We start from the raw sequence: 19,243 nt of genomic DNA on the forward strand, positions 1-19,243 counted from the left end.
CAAGAGAGGAGAGGAAGCAGTAAAAAGTCTGCAGATGATATAAGGACAGAGACATTAGTCGTACCTTTTAGCACTGGATCAAGGGCAAGGTGATCTCTGCTGACTTCACTTTTGAACTTTTTCTCTATGTGGCACAAACTTCTTAATCAAGCCCAAAAACTTGTGTCACGTTCAGGTTTTAACTGTGCTGCTTTCAGGGGGAAGAACATGGCTGTTGCTGGGTAGAAGTATTTTATTGCTGCAGTTAATAATTTTGTGTGATGGCAGAAGCTAATTTAATTAAAACTGTTCTACGCAACAAGTCGAGTTACTGCACTGCATGTGCACATGTAGTGGGAAACTTTAGGTAATGCTGTTGCAGGTTTTTAGGTTATTAAATCAGAACGTTTGTATGCTCCCTTAGTTGCAGTAATTTGATGATTATAAGAGTGATTTGAATTATGTAAGATATTAAACATTATTTAAAAAAAAAAAAAAGATCATGTAATTAGGTGTTACTTTGGTCACATTCAGTAAAATATGAGTGTACCAGGTAGACCCTCTTCTAATTGAACGATTGTAATGTATAGTAAACCTTTAACTAGAGCTTCCAGATTCGTTTTCTTCGTACCAGCATCCCACAACCAGTGAGACCCACACTCATGTGTTTTAAACATGTAATAAATCAGCAATTTTGCACAGATTTTAAGAAAAATGCTAAATGCAGCAAATACATGTCTGTGCCTTATGTGAAAGGTTGAAAAGAGGATTAAACTGTCTGCACACATGCATTAGATTCATAGCAACAACTGTACAGTGTGTGCTTGTGTGTGGAGTCAGAGACAGACACAATAACAGGCAATCACATCAGCTCCTCCTCTATAAATGCAGCAGACAGTTTTATGGGCATGCAGGTTACTTTTTTATACAGACACAAGTCCCAAAGAGATGACAGCATTGTCTATTTTTGTTAAACTATGTGAAACGACGAAAAACATTAAAGCAATAGAAAGGTAAAAATGACAGTAACTGTAAAGTAAATCTGTGTAAAAACGCAAAATAAATTGTTACTTGTATGTGTGCGTCACCAGAAATGTACAAATTCAGGATAATTCCAATATAATTAAAATCCTCTATCAAAAGAGATTTATTTGGATTTGAATCATAAAATTACAAGAAGCACCATGTTCAAAACCTGTTTGGTTTCCTGCTCCACCTCTTTGTTACTTGTCCACCCTTCATCCCATCTTCCTCCTTCTCATCCCGTCTCGTCTTCCTCCTTTTGTATTTCCCCTCACCCATCTCAGTCCATCTGTGCTGTCACTTAGATCAATCAATCTGATTGATCACAGCCTAATTGACTATTATTGAGGTTAATTCAACTCTTAACACACTTGTAGCACGCGCACACACGCACAAATCTCACAATCATTGCCACAAACAACAAACCACACACACAGATACACACTTTCAACTCCAAAGCTCAGACCCATCCATCTGCCTTCTGCACCACTTCTGACAGGCTACAGATGACTTACACATGCAAATCTCCACCCTGCCTGACCCTGTGCCGTGTACACTCTCTAATTATACCCAACACAAGCACACAAATAAGATTACTGTGTGTGAGTGCATGTGTCTGTGTGTGTGTGAATAACTCCTTGATGAAGGTGAAAAGTAATTGTCATGCAGATATGTTAGTGTTGTGTTGCATGGTGAAAAGGTTTTGCTCTCACTGCTGATGCTAGTTTTGATGGATGGTCCACTGAATGGACTCACAGCCTTCTTTTGGTCTTGTGGATGCTGGTTAATTAAGAGAGGCGTCCACCATTGAGAGTTCATAAACTTAATCAGGAATCCTAAATACAGGAGAAAAAAGTTTTTATCATGTCTCGTGTAGTTATTCACTGTCATTTATGTTTAATGTGTGTTTGTTTTGACCAACAGGTGTGGGCAGTGAATTCGGCTGGTCATTCTGCCAGTCCGTGGGTCGATGGGAGAACAGGACCGGCTCCACCTGAGGGTGTAGGTCCACCTGGTTTCCTGCATGTTTCAGCAACCTCAGCAGTAGTGGACATCCGTCCTCCAGCTCAGCCTAATGGGATTGTTAGTCTTTACAGAGTCTTCTCGCTGGTCCACAACAACCACACAGTGGTAAAGAGCCTACTACTGCAAACATCCACTACTTGACTACGCACATTTCACCTTGCACTTTTCTCTTCCTGTAGCTCTCAGAGGGCACATCCCATCAGCAGACACTCCATGGTTTACGTCCTTTCACACAGTACTGGGTGGGAGTAGAGGCCTGCACTTGCTATCAGGTAGTAATACTCAGTGCAGGGCAGTCCCAGGTGTTGCTTATTTCTACGAGGAGGCAATATTTTAAATTTGTGCTGTGTACATTTGTCAGTGCTGTAGCCAGGGTCCTCTGAGTGAATTCCACACCCTGGCTGCCCCCCCAGCCCACCAGCCTTCACCCCGCCCTGTCACCCTGACCTCCCGCTCTGTTCAGCTGGAGTGGGATGAGCCTTTGGCACCTAACGGCATCATCGAGAGGTGGGGTGAAATCTTGAGAAAAGGGCACATCACATGACACAGCACCATAGTCTCACTTTACTTTTCTCTCCTACTGTCTGCATTTAGCTGTGAGCTACATCTCAGGTCGCCCTGCCCGCAGCCCGCCCAGCCTGTATCCCTGCCTTGTGTTGAAGGACCAACAGAAATCTGTTTCTTTGGCAAAAATCGGATCTACAATGTTACAGGTGAAATGTCAGATACATGTATTTTTGTGTCCAGATGCTTAACATTGGAAAAAACAACATCCAGACAAACATTGATCAAATATAACTGCAAAAAGAACAGAAGACTGTGAGAATGGGGGATTGACCACAACAACACATGTTCATGACTCATTACAAGGAGACCTGGTGTCCCTAACACCAGGTGCCAGCTTCGCTGATTAAACTGAAGCCTGCATGTCAAAAACAGGATAACAGTAAGTGTAATCTGTCCAGGTCTCCAACCATACTCCACCTATGAGCTGAGAGCTGCCTGCTTCAATAACATGGGCAGCACTGCCTCCAACTGGACTACTGTCACCACACTCAGCGAAGGTAACACATTTATTCAGTGTTGCACTTACAAGTAGCATAGAAAAAACACAACAACAGTTTCACACATTTCCACACTGTTTGTCTTTGTCTCCATTTAGCCCCCCAGTATGTCTCCGCCTTCTCAGTGGGCAGTAACCTGACTGTTATTTGGCTGAACTGGACTGATTCTTTCTCCCTCAATGGATACCTGAAGGAGTATAGTGTGACAGAGAGCCAGCTGAGGGTCTATACTGGTTTCTACAGCTATCTTCATATTCCACGCACCTCACAGAAGAGTGAGAGCCCCACACACACCCACACACATGCACATGTACACAATCACAACTATACACCAAGGGTGGCTTTGTCTTTACAGACTGATAATACAGCAAATGTGTTCTCACACCATGATATAATATGGCAATATCAGAATAAACCTCATCTCTGTGTAACTCTGTTTTACTTTATTTTAATATCTTTTTTCATTTTCCTTCTCTCTGTTTCTCTTAGCTCTGTCATTTCAGGTGACTTGTACCACAAACAGTGGCAGTGCCAGCACACCCACCATCAGATACAGCCCAGCCACTGGCCTCGGTAACACACACATTCCTCCTTCTTACCCTGCACCTGATTCTGTTTGTCCTGATTTCAATTCAATAAATCATTGTAATTACAAAAAAAGGTGCAGTCAATAAACCAGTATTTTACTTGTTTGCTCTCTTTGTGCAGATCCTGTTGAGCCTGAAGACAATGGTAAACCGGGCGTCAGCATGTCGGCCCCCCCGGTTTACTCTGAGCTGTGGTTCATCCTGCTGTTAGCCCTGCTGGGTCTATTTCTGCTGGCAATATTGCTGGGCTTAGTGCTCAGAAGGTATTCTGATAGACCACCCAGCTTGTAAAAGCTTTAAGGCAGGGAGAATATAGCAGAGAATATACAGCATGATTCTTCTTGAGCACTGTGCACTTCCAATCAAACTGCACTATAACATACAGCTTATCCTAATCACACCTGTTGTCAACATTTTTATCTAAAAAAGAATAACAAAAGAATGGCAATGTACTTTTTTCTCTCTCTCTCTTAGGGCCTTGAGAAAGAATCCATCAGCTAGAGAGCGCCCTCCACTGGTCATGCTCCAGAAGACCAGAAAGGCTGGTGGAGAGACCTACATGGTGAGAGAAAGTGGTTGACAGGGAGTAAAGGGGGTCAGTTGGGGATAAATATTTACATTTTACTCAGTAAAATACAACAATACATACATTTACATTTACATAACACTAACCTAGTGGTGTAAGACAGTATTAAACATTTTAATAATAAGACTATGAATTATATGTTGAAGTCCTTGTTATATGAAAATGAAGCACACTGATTGAGTTCGTTACTATGTTTTTCTGTTTATTATTCCATTCCATTACTACATACATTTCTATTTTATTCTTTTTATTTATTTTCATTATTCCTCTATCTTTTCATTATTACTCTCTCCATCTCTCTCTCTCTCTCTCTCTCTCTCTCTCTCTCTCTCAGAGGCCCTGTCCTGAGCTGTGCTCTAAACATCACTCCGGCTCTGTGCTCCTCCCTGATCTCCCCACAGTAAGATTTTTTACCCACTCACTGTCACAACCCTAAATGTTGTGTTTTACTGTCCCCCTGCAGTTTGACACTGTAGCAGGCTGTGTTGAGGTCAGCAACGTAATACTTAAAAGCTACACTGTGTACTCTGAGGTATGGGATTGTGTGTTGTTGTGAGTTTGCCTTTGTGCACATGTTTTTTGTGTGTGCATGCTTTGTTTGTGTGTGTGTGCGCATACACAGCACTGTCATAGAGGCAGTGGGCAGACTGGATGTGTGAAGGTAAGACCTGTGCAGTGTTGGTGTGTGTCATCAGATATGATTATTTTATACATGTATCATGTAAAACCTTTGGTAGCATAACCGTATACATTTATCACAGAAAACTGCAGCGACTCCAAAACCTTAATGCTGTTCCTTATGACTCCGGCAGAGTTGGTTACTCAGCTCACTATAATCTAATAGCCCAATCCTTGCAGAGTACTGCCCCCTGTTGGATCTTTGTATTATCACAACATAATATAAATTGTGTGTATGCGTTACTAACATGTCAAATACTCCACAAGGGCCTGTGGTTGCATTTATTTCAATAATAATCAGGTGTATATTCTCTTATTGCATTGTCATGTAAAAAAAGCAATTATGTTATTTAAGGCAGTGAGTTCATGTATAATATGTGTTCATACATGTGAAGCACTGATACACTCTTGAAATTCTCCTCAGGGTCTGTCAGACACAAAGATTGTCAGCACCAGCTCGCGGTTCAGCCCCATATCTGTTTTGCGGGTTCCCAGCCAAACTGACCTCAGCCAGGCCTATTCCCAGCATTCCCTGCACCGCAGCGTCAGTCAGCTGATTGACCGGAAGTCTCTGATGATGGAGGAAGGAAGCTGGGACAACCCACTGGGACATGACTCTGGATTGGTGAGGATGGAAACATGTTTATGTTGATAAGAAATAAGAAATTAACATTCAGCTTTCACAGTCAAAACATCTATTGCTGCTGCCAAAGTTACGCTCTGTGACTATAACTGTTGGATGTTTTATGAACTTATGTTTTGTTGATGGACCTAAAGGTGAGATCTGTCTGCTTTTTTCAGTATGTAGAGGAAGATGAGTTTGTGGATGCCATCAAGGCCTTAAGTTCGGTGAAAAAGGAGCATGCCATGTTCACTGACACTCATCTCTGAGAGAGACATCCTATCAGGTATCACAGTGGCCGCCTAATTTTAAATCCAGACCGAAACAACCTTAGGGATTCATTATTAACTTTGTTATATTTATTATAAAGCTCATTTCTCTGTGTTTTGACTCTCTGTAGGTCAGTCAGCCTTACCGTGAGTAGAGGCAGGAATATAGTCCACATATTGACACAGTGATAGTGTAGGCTGTGTGATTAAAGCTTACTGTATGTTGGCTCTTTTGCTTGAATGTATCCATTACTATACAGTATGTTTATCAAACCCTACTCAGAATGTCCCGTAAAGGGTCATGGTTCAAATATTCTGGTTGTTTCATGTCTCTTCCTGCCAACTGTTAGTTTAGTTTAATCAAAGTGCAACAGGTTTAATTGTCATTGCCCTGAATTAACCTGTAATTGTGCCTAGTAAGCTTACACATTACCAGCAGCAGTAGTCCACATGGCCTTGATGTTTTATTAAGAAAAAAAATGCCAACTGTTTTTATGTGTTAAATGTAGCTGGGACTCAGATGTGCTGTCTGATTGTTGTGATTGTTTGATGTTACTTGAAAGGCCGATCAGCAGTTTACATATAAAGAGACTGATGATAGCACAGAGAAGTTTGGTTCAGCTGTAGTAGAGCTAAAAGTCAGAGTGGGTTCAAATGTTCAGTCGTCAGTGTTGTTGTCTGTGGCTTACAGTAATGTCCATCTTTCTGTCGAGAACACATTCAGCCTAAGAAAACAAACCTCTGCAATGTGTTGTGTTTTTAAGGGGGAATGATTGGATTTATGAAACAGTATTTATCAGTGAGAGACGTTTGTGTGATTTTGAGGGCTTTGAAGTTTTGTGTAAAATAAGCCTATTGTATTATTATAAAAACCTTTTTTCTTTTATTTTTTTTACACTGGCAGTATTATTTGTGGTTGCTGTATAAAAACGAGTCTTATTTATAGATGATTTATTGATCAGTGTTTGTGTCTTTTCTGGAAAATAATTAAAAAACAAACTGTCAACAAATATTATTTCTGTCCGTAAGACCTCTGTACACACATCAGGCTCAACAGGATTGATTTGGACTTTTTTTTATCTCAAAAATTGTTATGTCTATGTCATATTAACATGTGTTGCAAATTTTGTCAAGGTGTTTTTAAGGTATTTGTTAAACATAAAACCTCCTGCCATTTCTGGAACAGGAGGCATGGACACTTCTTTTAGCCACAGAGGTGATGATTTCATTTTTAAACAGAAGCAAAGGTAATGCAGCATGAAAACCAAATTACAATCCCTTATAAAAGAAAGGCAACTTGTAGGGGTTAAATAGTTCTTTTCTTCATCATAAACTGAGATCAACCACAGTGATCTTCAAACACTAAAACACTAGTGTACTGTATATGTATGTTATATACTGTGTACAGGTGTAGAAAATACTCTGCAAACTGGTTATGCACTCAAAAAGTAGAGAAGTGCTGTAAAGGAGCCACAGTGGCTGTGACACACACTTCAACCATCTTTTAATGCATAGTTGAGTAATATGGGATCATAAATGAAGCTGTGTCACCCACAGCTCCCTGTTCACACAGACTCATCATGGTGTCAAGCTGAAATGTCAGCTTCTCTTTTTCTGCTGAGTTAGTACAACGCAGATGTGCCACCAGCTGTACAGAGACTTAGTTACCACACACAGCAGCACAAACACGCAGAGGGCCAGTGTCTCCGTCAAAACTATGCAGCAGTAATTTAGTTTTGCTCCTGCGTCCCTTAAGGGGACATCAAGGCAAGTTTGAAATTAACAAACTGGCAGTAACAACCGTGCCCTCACTCAAGGACACCAATCTGACAAGGGCACTTCTACAGCATTCACAGCCACATTCACAGCTATTGTCAGCCACGGAGGGAGGGTGAGGCTGTGAAAAGAGAGCTTGTGGAGTGATTGTAAGGGACAGTATGGCCCTGAGCTACACACACACACACACACACTCACACTTGGTTTTATTAAACTCATAAATCACAATGACGACAGACGCCGTCTCCGGGAGGAGACTGTCTGAACGGGAAGGTTAGTGAAATGAAAGCCCACACACACACACACTCACACACCTCGCTCTAGCACTCAAAGAAAACAAAAAAATCATGCTTTTCACGATGACATTCACTCAACTTTACACCAATTGATAACAACTCTTGAGCTCCGTCAGATCATTATCACTGATGATTTTGTACGAAGTCAGATTTTTCAGATTAGGTGCAGGTCCTTAACCCAGAACAGTGTTATATACACTGCTACAATATGGAGAGAAGCTGCATTGCATGGATGCATATTTATAAAAATAACTTTTTTTGGCAGAATGTTAATATCTTAAACTAAACACAACAAGTAATCCATGTTAGTTTAAGAAAGAAAAAAGACAACTGTTCAGTGCTATGAGAGGTTTAGTGAACACAATTGCAGTTTAAATTGCATGAACACTGTCATTCAATGTCAACTTTATATTTGATCAGGAAGCTGTAATGATATTACAACATAATGCAGCATTTCTAACATACACAATGTTAAACAATGACGTACAGGGCAGTTTAAATAAAAAGATATGTACTTCTCTTCACTCATTAGCTTCCGGCCTCAGTATAATGTAAACATAGCCAGAGAGAAATTGAGGAATGACAGATATAAAGGACGACTGTGTGGTGAAACACACTTTAAACTGTATATTTTTACGTATAAAATAAACACTAGCGTGTAATGTTAGTTTTAATAGTGCAAGTGCAAATGCAGTTAGGTCCAATAGCATGGTAATACCAGTATAGGCATTATATGATCAGTGTATGTATCACGCACGCACATGCATACACACGCACCCACTAATGCATCCGTATTAGGATTTTGTTTTGAATATGTATGTCTACTACAGTTAGTGTATCAAAATGTACATCTTTGTACAAGCAGGGACCACATGGTGCGTTTTTATACAGAACTTCAAAGCAGCAAACGATAGAGTTGCTAGATTTGGCAAATGTCTTTTTTCACCACTTTTTGTCCCTACAATAGTTTTAACAAAGTACCAGAGATGATAAGCAAACAAGACAGATTCCAAAGGGTGGAATTGTTTTAAGAAGTAGGTTTAGCTCACAAACTGACTTAAGGTTGTCAGGTTATCACTTTAGGCCTTCACAACCACCTCTTTTTGTCACTTTTTACCCTGATTAGTTTGGAAGTTAAAATGAAGTTTCTCAAACCACAAAATAGAAGCAACAGAGTAAAAAGAATCTCCGGGTCGCTTTGTCCTGCTGTGCAGGTTCACAGGGGGGCTGGAGCCTATCCCAGCTATCTATGGGTGAGAGTCAGGGTACACCCTGGATAGGTCACCAGTCCATCGCAGGCCTCAATCTAAATTTTGACAACAAATCCTTTAATATGTAATGTTAGTCATCACATCTAATTAGATTTCCTGCTGTAAATCTGCCAAAACACAATTATATGCCTGCCATGTCCATCCACAATGAGTTCCACCTTCACAAGCCTTTGGTCTGCATTCATTTTCATCTAATACACACAAACTAGCTGATATCCATTAAACAAGTTAAATAAGGCACTGAACAGTCATCCAACACATTACACACTGTTTCAAAGGAAGTAAAGTGATGTAGTGTAGGTCCTTCTGTTAAGCTGAGTGTAGTATTTTGTTAATACAATAAAAAAATAAAAATAAATAAATAAGTAGAGCAATCTTGCACAGGCACCACTGTGAAACAAAATCACCAAACTTAAAGGACCAGAGTGTAGCATTTAGTGACATCTAGTGGTAAGGTTGCAGATTACAACCAATCGAACGCCCCTCACTGACCCTCTTTTCTAATTGTGTAAAAAAGGTGGCTACTGTAGAAAAAATTTTCATTTGTGCTAGTAGATCCACTGAAATTCTACACACTGGTGCCTCAGACAGAACACAAAGCTGCTTCTCTAATGGACTACATTCACAAATATGAGCTCCAGCAGCATGTACCGAGTTCTCTCCGATCAGATATCAGGGCAAACACAGCAAGGTATAAAGCACTGAAAACAGATCTGCTGTCACTGTTCATGTACATGCAATTGTTTTGCCACTAATTATATGTATTAATTCACATTAACATGTGAATTTAACAGTAATAATACACAATGTCATACAAGTCGTACACACTGGGTTCATTTTGGCTGGAACCTGTTACTAGCAGTAGCATAGGAGTCACATTTGATCACAAAAGTTTGATAAAATTTGGTAAGAAATGACACACTTTCATGTGAAAACTGTCACCCCTGTGACACACATGTCACCGTTTGGCCAGCCTTCTGTTTCAGTCTGTGTTGTGCCTCCTATTGCATAGTACATAGCTGTTAAACAACAAAACACAGCTGTTTCATTGCATGCTGGAGCTGCAAAATGACTTAACCGCTTGCTGTCTGTTGGTTTTTAGTGTCCTTGCAGTAAAAAAAAATCACTACATCCCTGGCTGCAGTAAAGTATTTTGGGATTCAAGTAGCTGCCAAGATTCTGGCTAAGGTAAAGTGTTGAGGGTAAGTTAAAGTCATAATGTACTCCATCAGTAATTTCACACATATTTTCAGAGGTGCCTGATATTATAGGCACTCTTCCTTTGTTGAAAAGGGTCCGATTGTTGTGATATATATGTATGTATGTATGTATGTGTATATATATATATATATATATATATATATATATATATATATATATATATATATATATATATATATATATATATATATATATATATATATATATATATATATATATATATATATATACACACACACACCACACACACACACACACACACACACACACACACACACACACACACACACACACACCTCAAGAAATTTCAAATGTGAAATTCAAATGTGAGTTCTATTCAGATCTGGATATTTTTCATGGTTATGATCAGGTTTGGATGAAAGTAATTCCTATAGATCAATAAAAACACAAATATCGATAAAAGAATGAGGTGTGCCTTGTAATAGAAACCACTGTCATGTCATTACCATGTTTCTATGATATGCTATTTGCTTTTTTTTAATTCCTTGACTTCATGTGTTCACTCTGCACTTACGTATCTGTAAACCAACACAAACCACTTAATAGTACCTGGTCAAACTTTGACTCTTCCTGTAATTACTGTGTTGTTTCTGTCTGTCAGGCAACTCAGAGGAGAAAACTATGACAACAGTCCTTCAGGAGAGAGCAGGCATGTCACTGTCTGACTCATGCCTGGCATTTCAAAGTGCGTACATCATCTCTAGACAACCTAAGACAAACAGCAGAGAAAGCAGGAGATCCAGTCGTACCCAACAGAGTGACAAGAGTGATTTAAAAAAAAAAAAAGGAAAACAAAATGCGCTGTTAGCATTGGATGTTCTGTAACTGTGGGGTACAGCCTGATCTGTACTCTTATAAAAAGGTCAGGGGAGACGGAGAAGGTGACACTGCAGTTTTTGTTCCTCTTTTGCTGCTATATTCACATGTGCACCTACAGGAGGCGCCATCACAGGCTGCTGTCCTGACTGGATGAATCAGGTGCCAGCTTCCTGTGTCGTGGAGAGGTGGAGGCAGCCAATTTGGTTGGAGAAGGTGAGGCATTTGCAGATGAGTCACTGCCACCTCCATCTGACCCAGAGGGAAGGGAGGAGAGGTGTGGAACTGGGGGAGCCCTCTTCCTCCCTAAAAAGCCTCCATCTAGCACTCCCCTCTTCCTTACTCCTCCGTCCGTCTTCACCCCATCTCCACCTGATCCGACACACTCTCCTTCCTCTGACTGAGGGTGGAACTTTCGCCTAACATCACTGCCTGAAATTGGGCTGCCTGGAGGTTGCCGTGGAGATTCTTGACCGCCTTCTGCTTTCACCCCAGACACAACACTTGTGTTAGAGCTTGCAATGGTGGTTCTGCAAGCCCAGAGCTCCATGGCTGAAGCCCTCCTCTCACTGTCATCAGGCCCAAAGTCACAGAGCGAGCGGCGGGCATCGGGGGCCTGGCTGGAGCCAACAAAGGATGTTTGACCTGTGCTGTCCAAGACACCTCGACTCAGGCTGAAGTTCTGGAAGTCTCTGTGGGAAAAAGGCTGGGGTCAGTTATAGGTGGATAGACAACTAAACATAATACAGACAAGGACAGCTCAGCTTTTCTAAGCTTACTTGCCAAGAGCATAATCAGATTATTATCAGGAGGGCGGGCAGTGAGATTCACAACCAGTGGTACTTACTGCTGGTTCAAGAGAGCACCGGGCCTTTGTGCACTTCATGTCTGCCCACAACTGAGTAGTTGTTCATTGAGTAAACACACTAGTTCAGTGTGGATAGTCAGTCACAGACTTTTTCATGAAAGAGTGCATGGATAAGCATTGCTGATAAAATTGCATTTAACAAATAAGTTTAGCAGTTTAGTTACGGTTTTTGGACAGTCTGAGTAATGTCATGTTACCGGTAGCTGTTGAAGGACTCTGTTCGACGGGCACGTGCCAGCAGGGGGCTCTCCCTGTAGGGTCGCACAGCTCCATAAGTAGCCTGGCTCTCAGGAATAGGCTCCTGGGCCTGCAGCTGGAGACTGGAAATGAAACAGAAATAGATGGACCTTTAAGAGTTAAACTTCATACTGTGAGTGTGGGTGTGTAACCTCTCTCAGTGTGTGTGTTTTTCCTACCTTGAGCAGGACTCTCTGAGACGTGTGTGGTGGAGCACGGAGGGGGCGGGGCTAATGTTAGGCGTTGCACACCGAGAGGCGCTCAGGTCACACTGGTCCAACAGTTGTAGCAGCTCCTGCTCGGTAGGCCCTCCAACGTCTGTCAAAAATACAAGCTTCAGAACTCAGATACAGTATTTCATCTAAAGCACCCCCCACCCCTCTCATCTGTCTCCCTTTCCTCACCCTCTTTCTTCCTCTCTTCTCCTTTGTTAGCAGTGTCCATTGCAGTGGTCAGGTCCCACATTTGGATGCTGCCATTGCCATGACCAGTGAACAGATAGCGCCGAGGTCGGGAACCCATTCGACTGGAACCCTCACACTCTCGTACCATGAAGCACGAGATAGTGGTACCATCCACTGACTGCACCTCACAGATCCTGAAACACACATACAAAGAAGGTGTTGGAAACCCTGGTAATTGAGCAAAGGATACAAAACAGTGCCATCCGCTTTCAACCACGTCAGTTGTGAGAAGTGCAGAGAGAGGTACTGCACATCGAGGACACTGTACCGTTTTCCAGTTGAGGAGAGCCTCACAAAGAGTTTGTTGGTGATGGGAATAACTTTCTGAATGAAGACTTGCTGATCATCTCTCTCTCCAAATGGACCTGAGAGCAGAAACAGGCCACCCCAGTTTAGTGTCTCACATACAGTTTTAACTTACTGCAATACTGCAATACATTCAGTCGAACAAAAAAAAAAACAAGGAAACTAATATTCTAGTTCACAGTTTTGTTCATGTGATCAGTGTTACAAGTTTCAGTTTCTGTGTCTCTCTCACCTATATCATTTCCAGAGCAGTAGCTGCCGTGACTCTCTGCCTCCTCCAGGGACAGTATCTTAAAGGAAGCCAGGGGAGTGGAGCCTGGCTGTGTAGAGATCATTCCCCTGAACCGGGTAACTGTCCAAGTCCGAACATGGTTGTTGTCCGCACACACTTAGACACACACAAAACACAGAAATATAGACAGGAACTTAACATGAATAACTCTTGATCAGTAGATGTTTAGTGTACTAATTATCAGCCAGTAAGACCACTGCCTGCTGCTCTCTCTTACCTGATACTAAATGTTTCTCAGACAACATAATCTTTGTCACTGGGCTCCTATGCACAGTGAATGTCTGAAAAAGCTGAGGGCCTGATCCCACTGTCTCTGGGTGTTGCACAATCACTCTCACTGCACCGCTGCTAGTCCCATAGGCTATCTCTATCCAGTTTCCACTCACACCTGAAAGCGAAGGCAGCAGGTCAGTAAATAATTTGCATTATGCACATGCAAGAATATTTGTGCATCAGAATTTGCATACTTACTAGTTTTAGGTGTGAGGTAGACAGACAGTGCAGTGATGGCATCGTTTGAGGGGTCATGATAAAGCTCAGTCACCAAAAGATCATTGTCCTTCATTCTCAGTGGGAACTTCTGCATGTCTAAAAAGAAGAAGCTCAAACTTCATGCATAGATTTCTACATTTAGATCAAACATACAGTATTAAACAGTAGACAAGTCCTTGTCATCCACTTGACTTCACTGACTTAACAGATATCTAAGAAACTGACTGACGGACACATGCTGTGTGTGTACCTATGTAGTAGATAGAGCCATTGTTGCAGCCTAGTAGTAGGAATGATCCTGCCGTGTCACAACTGGTGATGGGAACCACATCTTGAACCTAGTACACAGTAAAAAGTAAACATACAATCATTTCACGCATTTCTCATCAAACCACACTATAAATGCACATATGATTGATAGCAATTGTCACATTCACTACCACAGGTGCCCAATGAATGGAGCCAATGCATCAGCGACGATGGTGAAAATAACGGCATGCTTAATGCAAGTGGCGGGGGGGAGTGAATGACATAATGCTCTAGCATGGAGCTGACTGATACACCATCCTACCTGCCAGTGTTGTGTAACAGCATTCCACACCCCGACCTTTCCTGTATGGCTTGTAGCTACCAGCTGGTTTCCGATAAAGAAGAGATCATCAACAGGTACACCAAGACTAAAGACACCTGGAGTGACGGGTACAAAGAATGATGGTAATTAGCATACTTGTGGATTCTAAGGTAGGGTGGATGTAGACTGTGGGCAGGGTCTGAGAGACTGCAGAATGTCACATAAAGCAGTGAAGTGATGGGAGTATTCTTAAGCATATAATATTTGTAACAACAGCATTTGTGTATTTTTTGCCAGGACCTACCTATCTCATTACCACTGCCTCCATCCTGGATACTCCAGAGGATGATGCTGCTTTCAGAGGCAGCAGCCACCATCTTGTCCTTGTCTCCATGCGGGCCACCCACCACTTTGGCATTAAGCGCAATACGTTCAATGGTCCAGTCTAGGTAGGGTGAGGAAAAAACCTGCTGCCATCCAGATGATTCTTTTATCCTGTAATGACAACACACACACAACAGTTCTTCCCTGTTCTCATGTTTCGATTTGCTTTAATACAGTTGTTGCATAAATGCCTGTTGTGACTAAAGTTATCTGTAATTTCTGCATGTAAGAGGAGATACATTCACTAACCTACCACAAGGAAAAAAAATCACATTAAGGACAGTCTTCCTTGGATTTGTGTAATGGTTACAACAAATAGTCCTTTCCACCTTTGTCTACTTATCCCCCAACTGAGCTGCATCTGTTAGTTTATCTCTCTCTCTCTTCCTATTTGATCTCTATATGTGAGAGCAAAAGAATAACAGTAAAATCCTGATATTTCCAAGAAAATTTTTTTGTTATAAACACTTTTGATTTGTTTTGAACACTGTTCTGGTATAAGGAAATTATTCAGAAATGTGAAACACAAAGGATAATGACTCCAGCCCCCCCCTCATAAATAACTGAATGTCTTCCACAGAGCTGGATGGAAACTGTTTTTAACAAACCACACAGTGACACCATTACCTGTAGCAAATGACAAAGTGTGCATATGCTGCTACAATCCAGTTGTGATGTCCCGCTATAATCAACACTTTCCTGGGGTCAACCATGGGACCTACACACACAAAAAAACACTTCTTTCATAGCCTGATAATAACACTCAATTGCTATATTTTGTTTTAATTTTACTACTCAGAATTTTATGAATAGGGAATAAAAAAGGCAGACATGCGCTTCTTATTGCAGCTCATTGTAGTATCACTTATCTGTGTCATCAGGGAGCAGGCTGATGTGAAACTAGGCTACTTCAGTCAGTGCACTAAAAGGATGTCAGGTCACATTAGCAGTAGCATTAACACACACACACACACACAAGCATAAAACTGCACACAGACAGCACTCTCTTACCAAAACACAAATACAGATGTGGCACACATATGAACATAAACAAACCCAGAACCATCATGCATGATACAGCACATGCAACAGACCCACAGTCTGAAGGCTGACAGCAAAGCAAAGGCCCGTCTGCTGTAACATGCTGACACTCGCTGTTACAGAAGTAAGAATAATATAGTATACAGATTATCAGCAACACTTAAATTCAGACACTTCAAAATGCTACTTACCAAGTTTGTGGTTGTCATCTATTCCAGGGGAGCCAGAGAAGGAAGGTTGGGGAAGCAGACCAACACGGGCGAAGCCCTCTGCTCCACTTGGACCAGGCCGCTCATCAGATGCAGAACCAGAGGCTGCTGAGGCAGGGCTCGATTTGCGGGCAGGGATGGCTGTCATTTATACATTTATGAACAAAATGTACTACTGCTTTGTTGTTGTTTTTATAAGCTGCTAATTTCCAAATGTAAACCCTGAACAGAATGTTGTAACTCTACCTAGTTCTGCTCTATGTTCTTTTATTGTGTTGCTTAGCTTCCTTTACCTGGGGGTGGCAGGTAACCATGGAAGAGAACACTTCCACAGGATGAGCGGTCCAGTTCTTCACACAGCAGCAGGCGACGTACTGCTCACATACACAGAAACAGACACACACACAAAACTGCCATTAGGCCTTGTTGATGTATTTTTAAGTGACCAGTTGTTCATTGACTTTAAAACATAAAACCTAGAAAAATCAGGAAAATCAGGAGAATATAATGGATGATAGAATTGCCTGAAGCTAACATATGGTTACTTACCATGTGGGAAATTGTCCCATTGTGTTTTATACCACATTTCCTCACATTGTGTTTTTTTTTTTTTTATTCAGTTTGACCTGAAGTAGCTGATCAGATGTCACAAAGGTAATGGTCCTATTCATGTACTCAGACAATACAGGGAAGTTACAAGACTGAAACAGGATGTAAGAGTGCATGGAAGTACCAATAATTTGACCCCAGCCAAGTTGTAGTTTAAGTTCAGACAACATCTGGCAAGATTTCACTATAGTGCAGCAGTAATTTAAACCATAACAAGAAAACCCCACATGCTCGGTTGAATTAGTGACATACCTAAAGGAGTAATCCCATAGAACTCGGCTTCATGGCGCAGGATGCTGATGTTAACACCCCTGTGGAGGAAAGAAGGCAGCATGCTGTGTACTCTGGTTCCAAACCAACATCATTTTGTCAGATATTTTGGGAGTATCTTAATGATCCCTTACCGCAGGTCCAGTTCTTTGGTTCTGAGAAAATTTAAAATTGGTGCAAAAGCTGTAGGGTCTCTGTCAATAAATATCTGTAAGTGAGAAGATGAAGAAGTGTTAAAAGATATTGTGAGGGTTAAAAAAATCATGCAGTGTATATTTAACCCTGGGGAACTGATTTATATGAGAGGAAACCCTCATTAGCTCTGTTGCATTTGTCCTTGGACCTACAGTAAGCATGTCTTTTCAGGTGCATGCATTATATTTCAGGAAGTTTCAGTAACAGAATAAATGACATATTTACTCTGTTGGAAGCTTTTTCTGATTGCGATGCTGTCCTAGTTTTTAAATAAGAAGAAACAAGGGCTACTCACAGCTCCAGTTTCATCCCGAAGAGTGGATATCCTTCCACTCAGTAAACTGGAAAACACACACACACACAACCACACAGAGACACACACAGTTCTCCAGTTAGCTCAAGCACTTCTCCATTTCCACTTAACCAGCACTACCACAGCACCAGCAAATACTTTGCTGACCTGTTTAACGTATAAGTTCAGAATATTCATCAATCACCACAGGGGTGCTGAATGAGTTTGCATGAAAAAAAAAGAGTTTTTATTAAGTGCGAACTCCAGACAGCTGGGAGCAGAGACACTGACTGACTGACAGCCAGGCAGGCAGGCAGGTGTGCTGGCAGACAGTCCAACAGCCTGTTACACTACTTGGTCAGCTGTCGTCAAACTGTGAGCTTATTTCAGTGTTTGATTTTGTTACGACTGTGATATCAGCACAGCCTTCAACTTTAACTGTGAGATCCCTGATACAGCCAGGACCACACATTTAAATATGCATCACAACATACTAAAACAATAACATATGTGACCACTAATAGCTCAATGTAACTGTAGTCCCTTAACATTTTCCATCCTCATGAAGTATGATGTATGAAGGAGGACATTAATGAGATAATGGACCATCCTGGCTTTTATGAATTATGTACGATGAATTTAGTTTATCTGCATGCTCACTGGGTCCTGCATACTATAGCAGTGGAGTTTATGTCCCACATAACAACCCTGTTTTCAATATATGAACATTTTTATATTACACTTACAGTAATATGTGTTAAAATAACATACAAATTAAACCAACCTTGAGAAAAATGAGTCTGGGATCCACATCAGTGTCTGTCTGGAGGTGCTGAACCTACAGTGCAAAAACACAATGACACACATTTAACACTATTTAATGCTACCAGAATGAAAAAGGTCAAGAAGCTATAGCACTGCCTGGTGTAGTCAGAATAAAGAATGGCTTGCCTTGTCATAATGTATATGTACAGTGTGTACTATTTAAATTATTGACCAACTACTGTGTAAGACACAATGACAAACCGAATGATGGGGCACTACACAGCCTTGTGTGTTGTTCAGCTACATCCATGCATACATGTCTTCTTCGGCATGCAGGTATCATCGTACAGTAGGCAGAGCTCAAATTTCCCAACTGATGACCATCATCTGTCGAGCTGTCCCGTTGACGCAGCTTACCTCGTCCCACCGACGTTTAACTGGATGATTTCTCCCATCCCCGGCGTCGAATTGTTGCCATTCGTGGCCATGCTGACTGAACTTAACCGGGGAGTTGTTGTACGGCAAAGTCACGGTTCCGTTATTAGCCTTTTCTGTCACGAAGGCTAGCTGGCTATCGCCGCCGTCTCTCCCCACAGCTCAGCTGATGCCCCGACTCTCTCCAGCCTCTCAGCCTCTCGCTCGTCCCACCTTCCATAAAAAGCCCGTTATACACGGCCTGCGTGGACTCCGCTGCAATCACTAAGCCTCTGCATAGTGGGCGAAGAGAGAGGGCAGGGGTCTTACTGTACAAAAGACAGCCGCACAAGAATCCCTTTATTTTCCAGCGGGCTGGTTTGCATCGCTGCCTTCCATGTAGACCGACGCTTCGAGTCTGCGCAGAATTTTAGCAACGCGAAACAGCTGTACGGCCCGTGCGCACGGCGACAAGAGCGGTCACCCATGACAACTTCCGCTTCGGTAAAGCCACGTAGCGTGCACCGCAACTCCATACATTTAATAGAAACCATGTATTTATTATTGTCAACGAACACAAAGGGTGACAGCTTAAATAA

The 19,243-nt window shown here is 41.7% G+C and overlaps 2 protein-coding genes across 2 annotated transcripts in view; one reads left to right on the forward strand and one right to left on the reverse strand.

Moving 5' to 3' along the window:
* ush2a (Usher syndrome 2A (autosomal recessive, mild)) overlaps positions 1–5,891 on the forward strand; it is a 138,023-nt gene extending 132,132 nt beyond the window's left edge. Inside the window, 12 exon segments of the mRNA XM_028402276.1 lie at positions 1,927–2,133; positions 2,208–2,300; positions 2,390–2,535; positions 2,623–2,741; positions 2,994–3,092; positions 3,191–3,367; positions 3,582–3,665; positions 3,801–3,942; positions 4,154–4,265; positions 4,600–4,665; positions 5,368–5,568; positions 5,745–5,891. Coding sequence (XP_028258077.1) covers positions 1,927–2,133; positions 2,208–2,300; positions 2,390–2,535; positions 2,623–2,741; positions 2,994–3,092; positions 3,191–3,367; positions 3,582–3,665; positions 3,801–3,942; positions 4,154–4,265; positions 4,600–4,665; positions 5,368–5,568; positions 5,745–5,834 — 1,536 coding nt within the window. The 3' untranslated portion in view covers positions 5,835–5,891.
* Positions 5,892–10,601: 4,710 nt separating this feature from the next.
* On the reverse strand, positions 10,602–19,053 carry kctd3 (potassium channel tetramerization domain containing 3). The gene is made up of 19 exons (XM_028402296.1): positions 18,648–19,053; positions 18,250–18,303; positions 17,469–17,514; positions 17,113–17,186; positions 16,961–17,019; positions 16,393–16,473; positions 16,082–16,240; positions 15,477–15,567; positions 14,770–14,960; positions 14,466–14,581; positions 14,145–14,232; positions 13,874–13,990; positions 13,620–13,790; positions 13,343–13,498; positions 13,073–13,169; positions 12,745–12,938; positions 12,520–12,658; positions 12,301–12,423; positions 10,602–11,927 (listed from the first exon to the last, which is right to left on the reverse strand). The coding sequence occupies exons 1-19, from the start codon at positions 18,716–18,718 to the stop codon at positions 11,366–11,368; spliced, it is 2,589 nt and encodes an 862-aa protein (XP_028258097.1). The 5' UTR covers positions 18,719–19,053; the 3' UTR covers positions 10,602–11,365.
* Positions 19,054–19,243: the final 190 nt, after the last annotated feature.

Source organism: Parambassis ranga, chromosome 3, assembly GCF_900634625.1.
Source record: "Parambassis ranga chromosome 3, fParRan2.1, whole genome shotgun sequence".
In the NCBI taxonomy this organism is placed as follows: domain Eukaryota; kingdom Metazoa; phylum Chordata; class Actinopteri; family Ambassidae; genus Parambassis; species Parambassis ranga.

Coding starts and splice junctions, on each gene's coding strand:
- kctd3 (XM_028402296.1), bottom strand. CDS start 18,718: ATGGCCACGAATGGCAACAATTCGACGCCGGGGATGGGAGAAATCATC. Junction 16,241..16,392: donor TGGTTACCTGCCACCCCCAG/GTAAAGGAAGCT, acceptor TATAAATGACAG/CCATCCCTGCCCGCAAATCG. Junction 14,961..15,476: donor CACTTTGTCATTTGCTACAG/GTAATGGTGTCA, acceptor TTGTCATTACAG/GATAAAAGAATCATCTGGAT.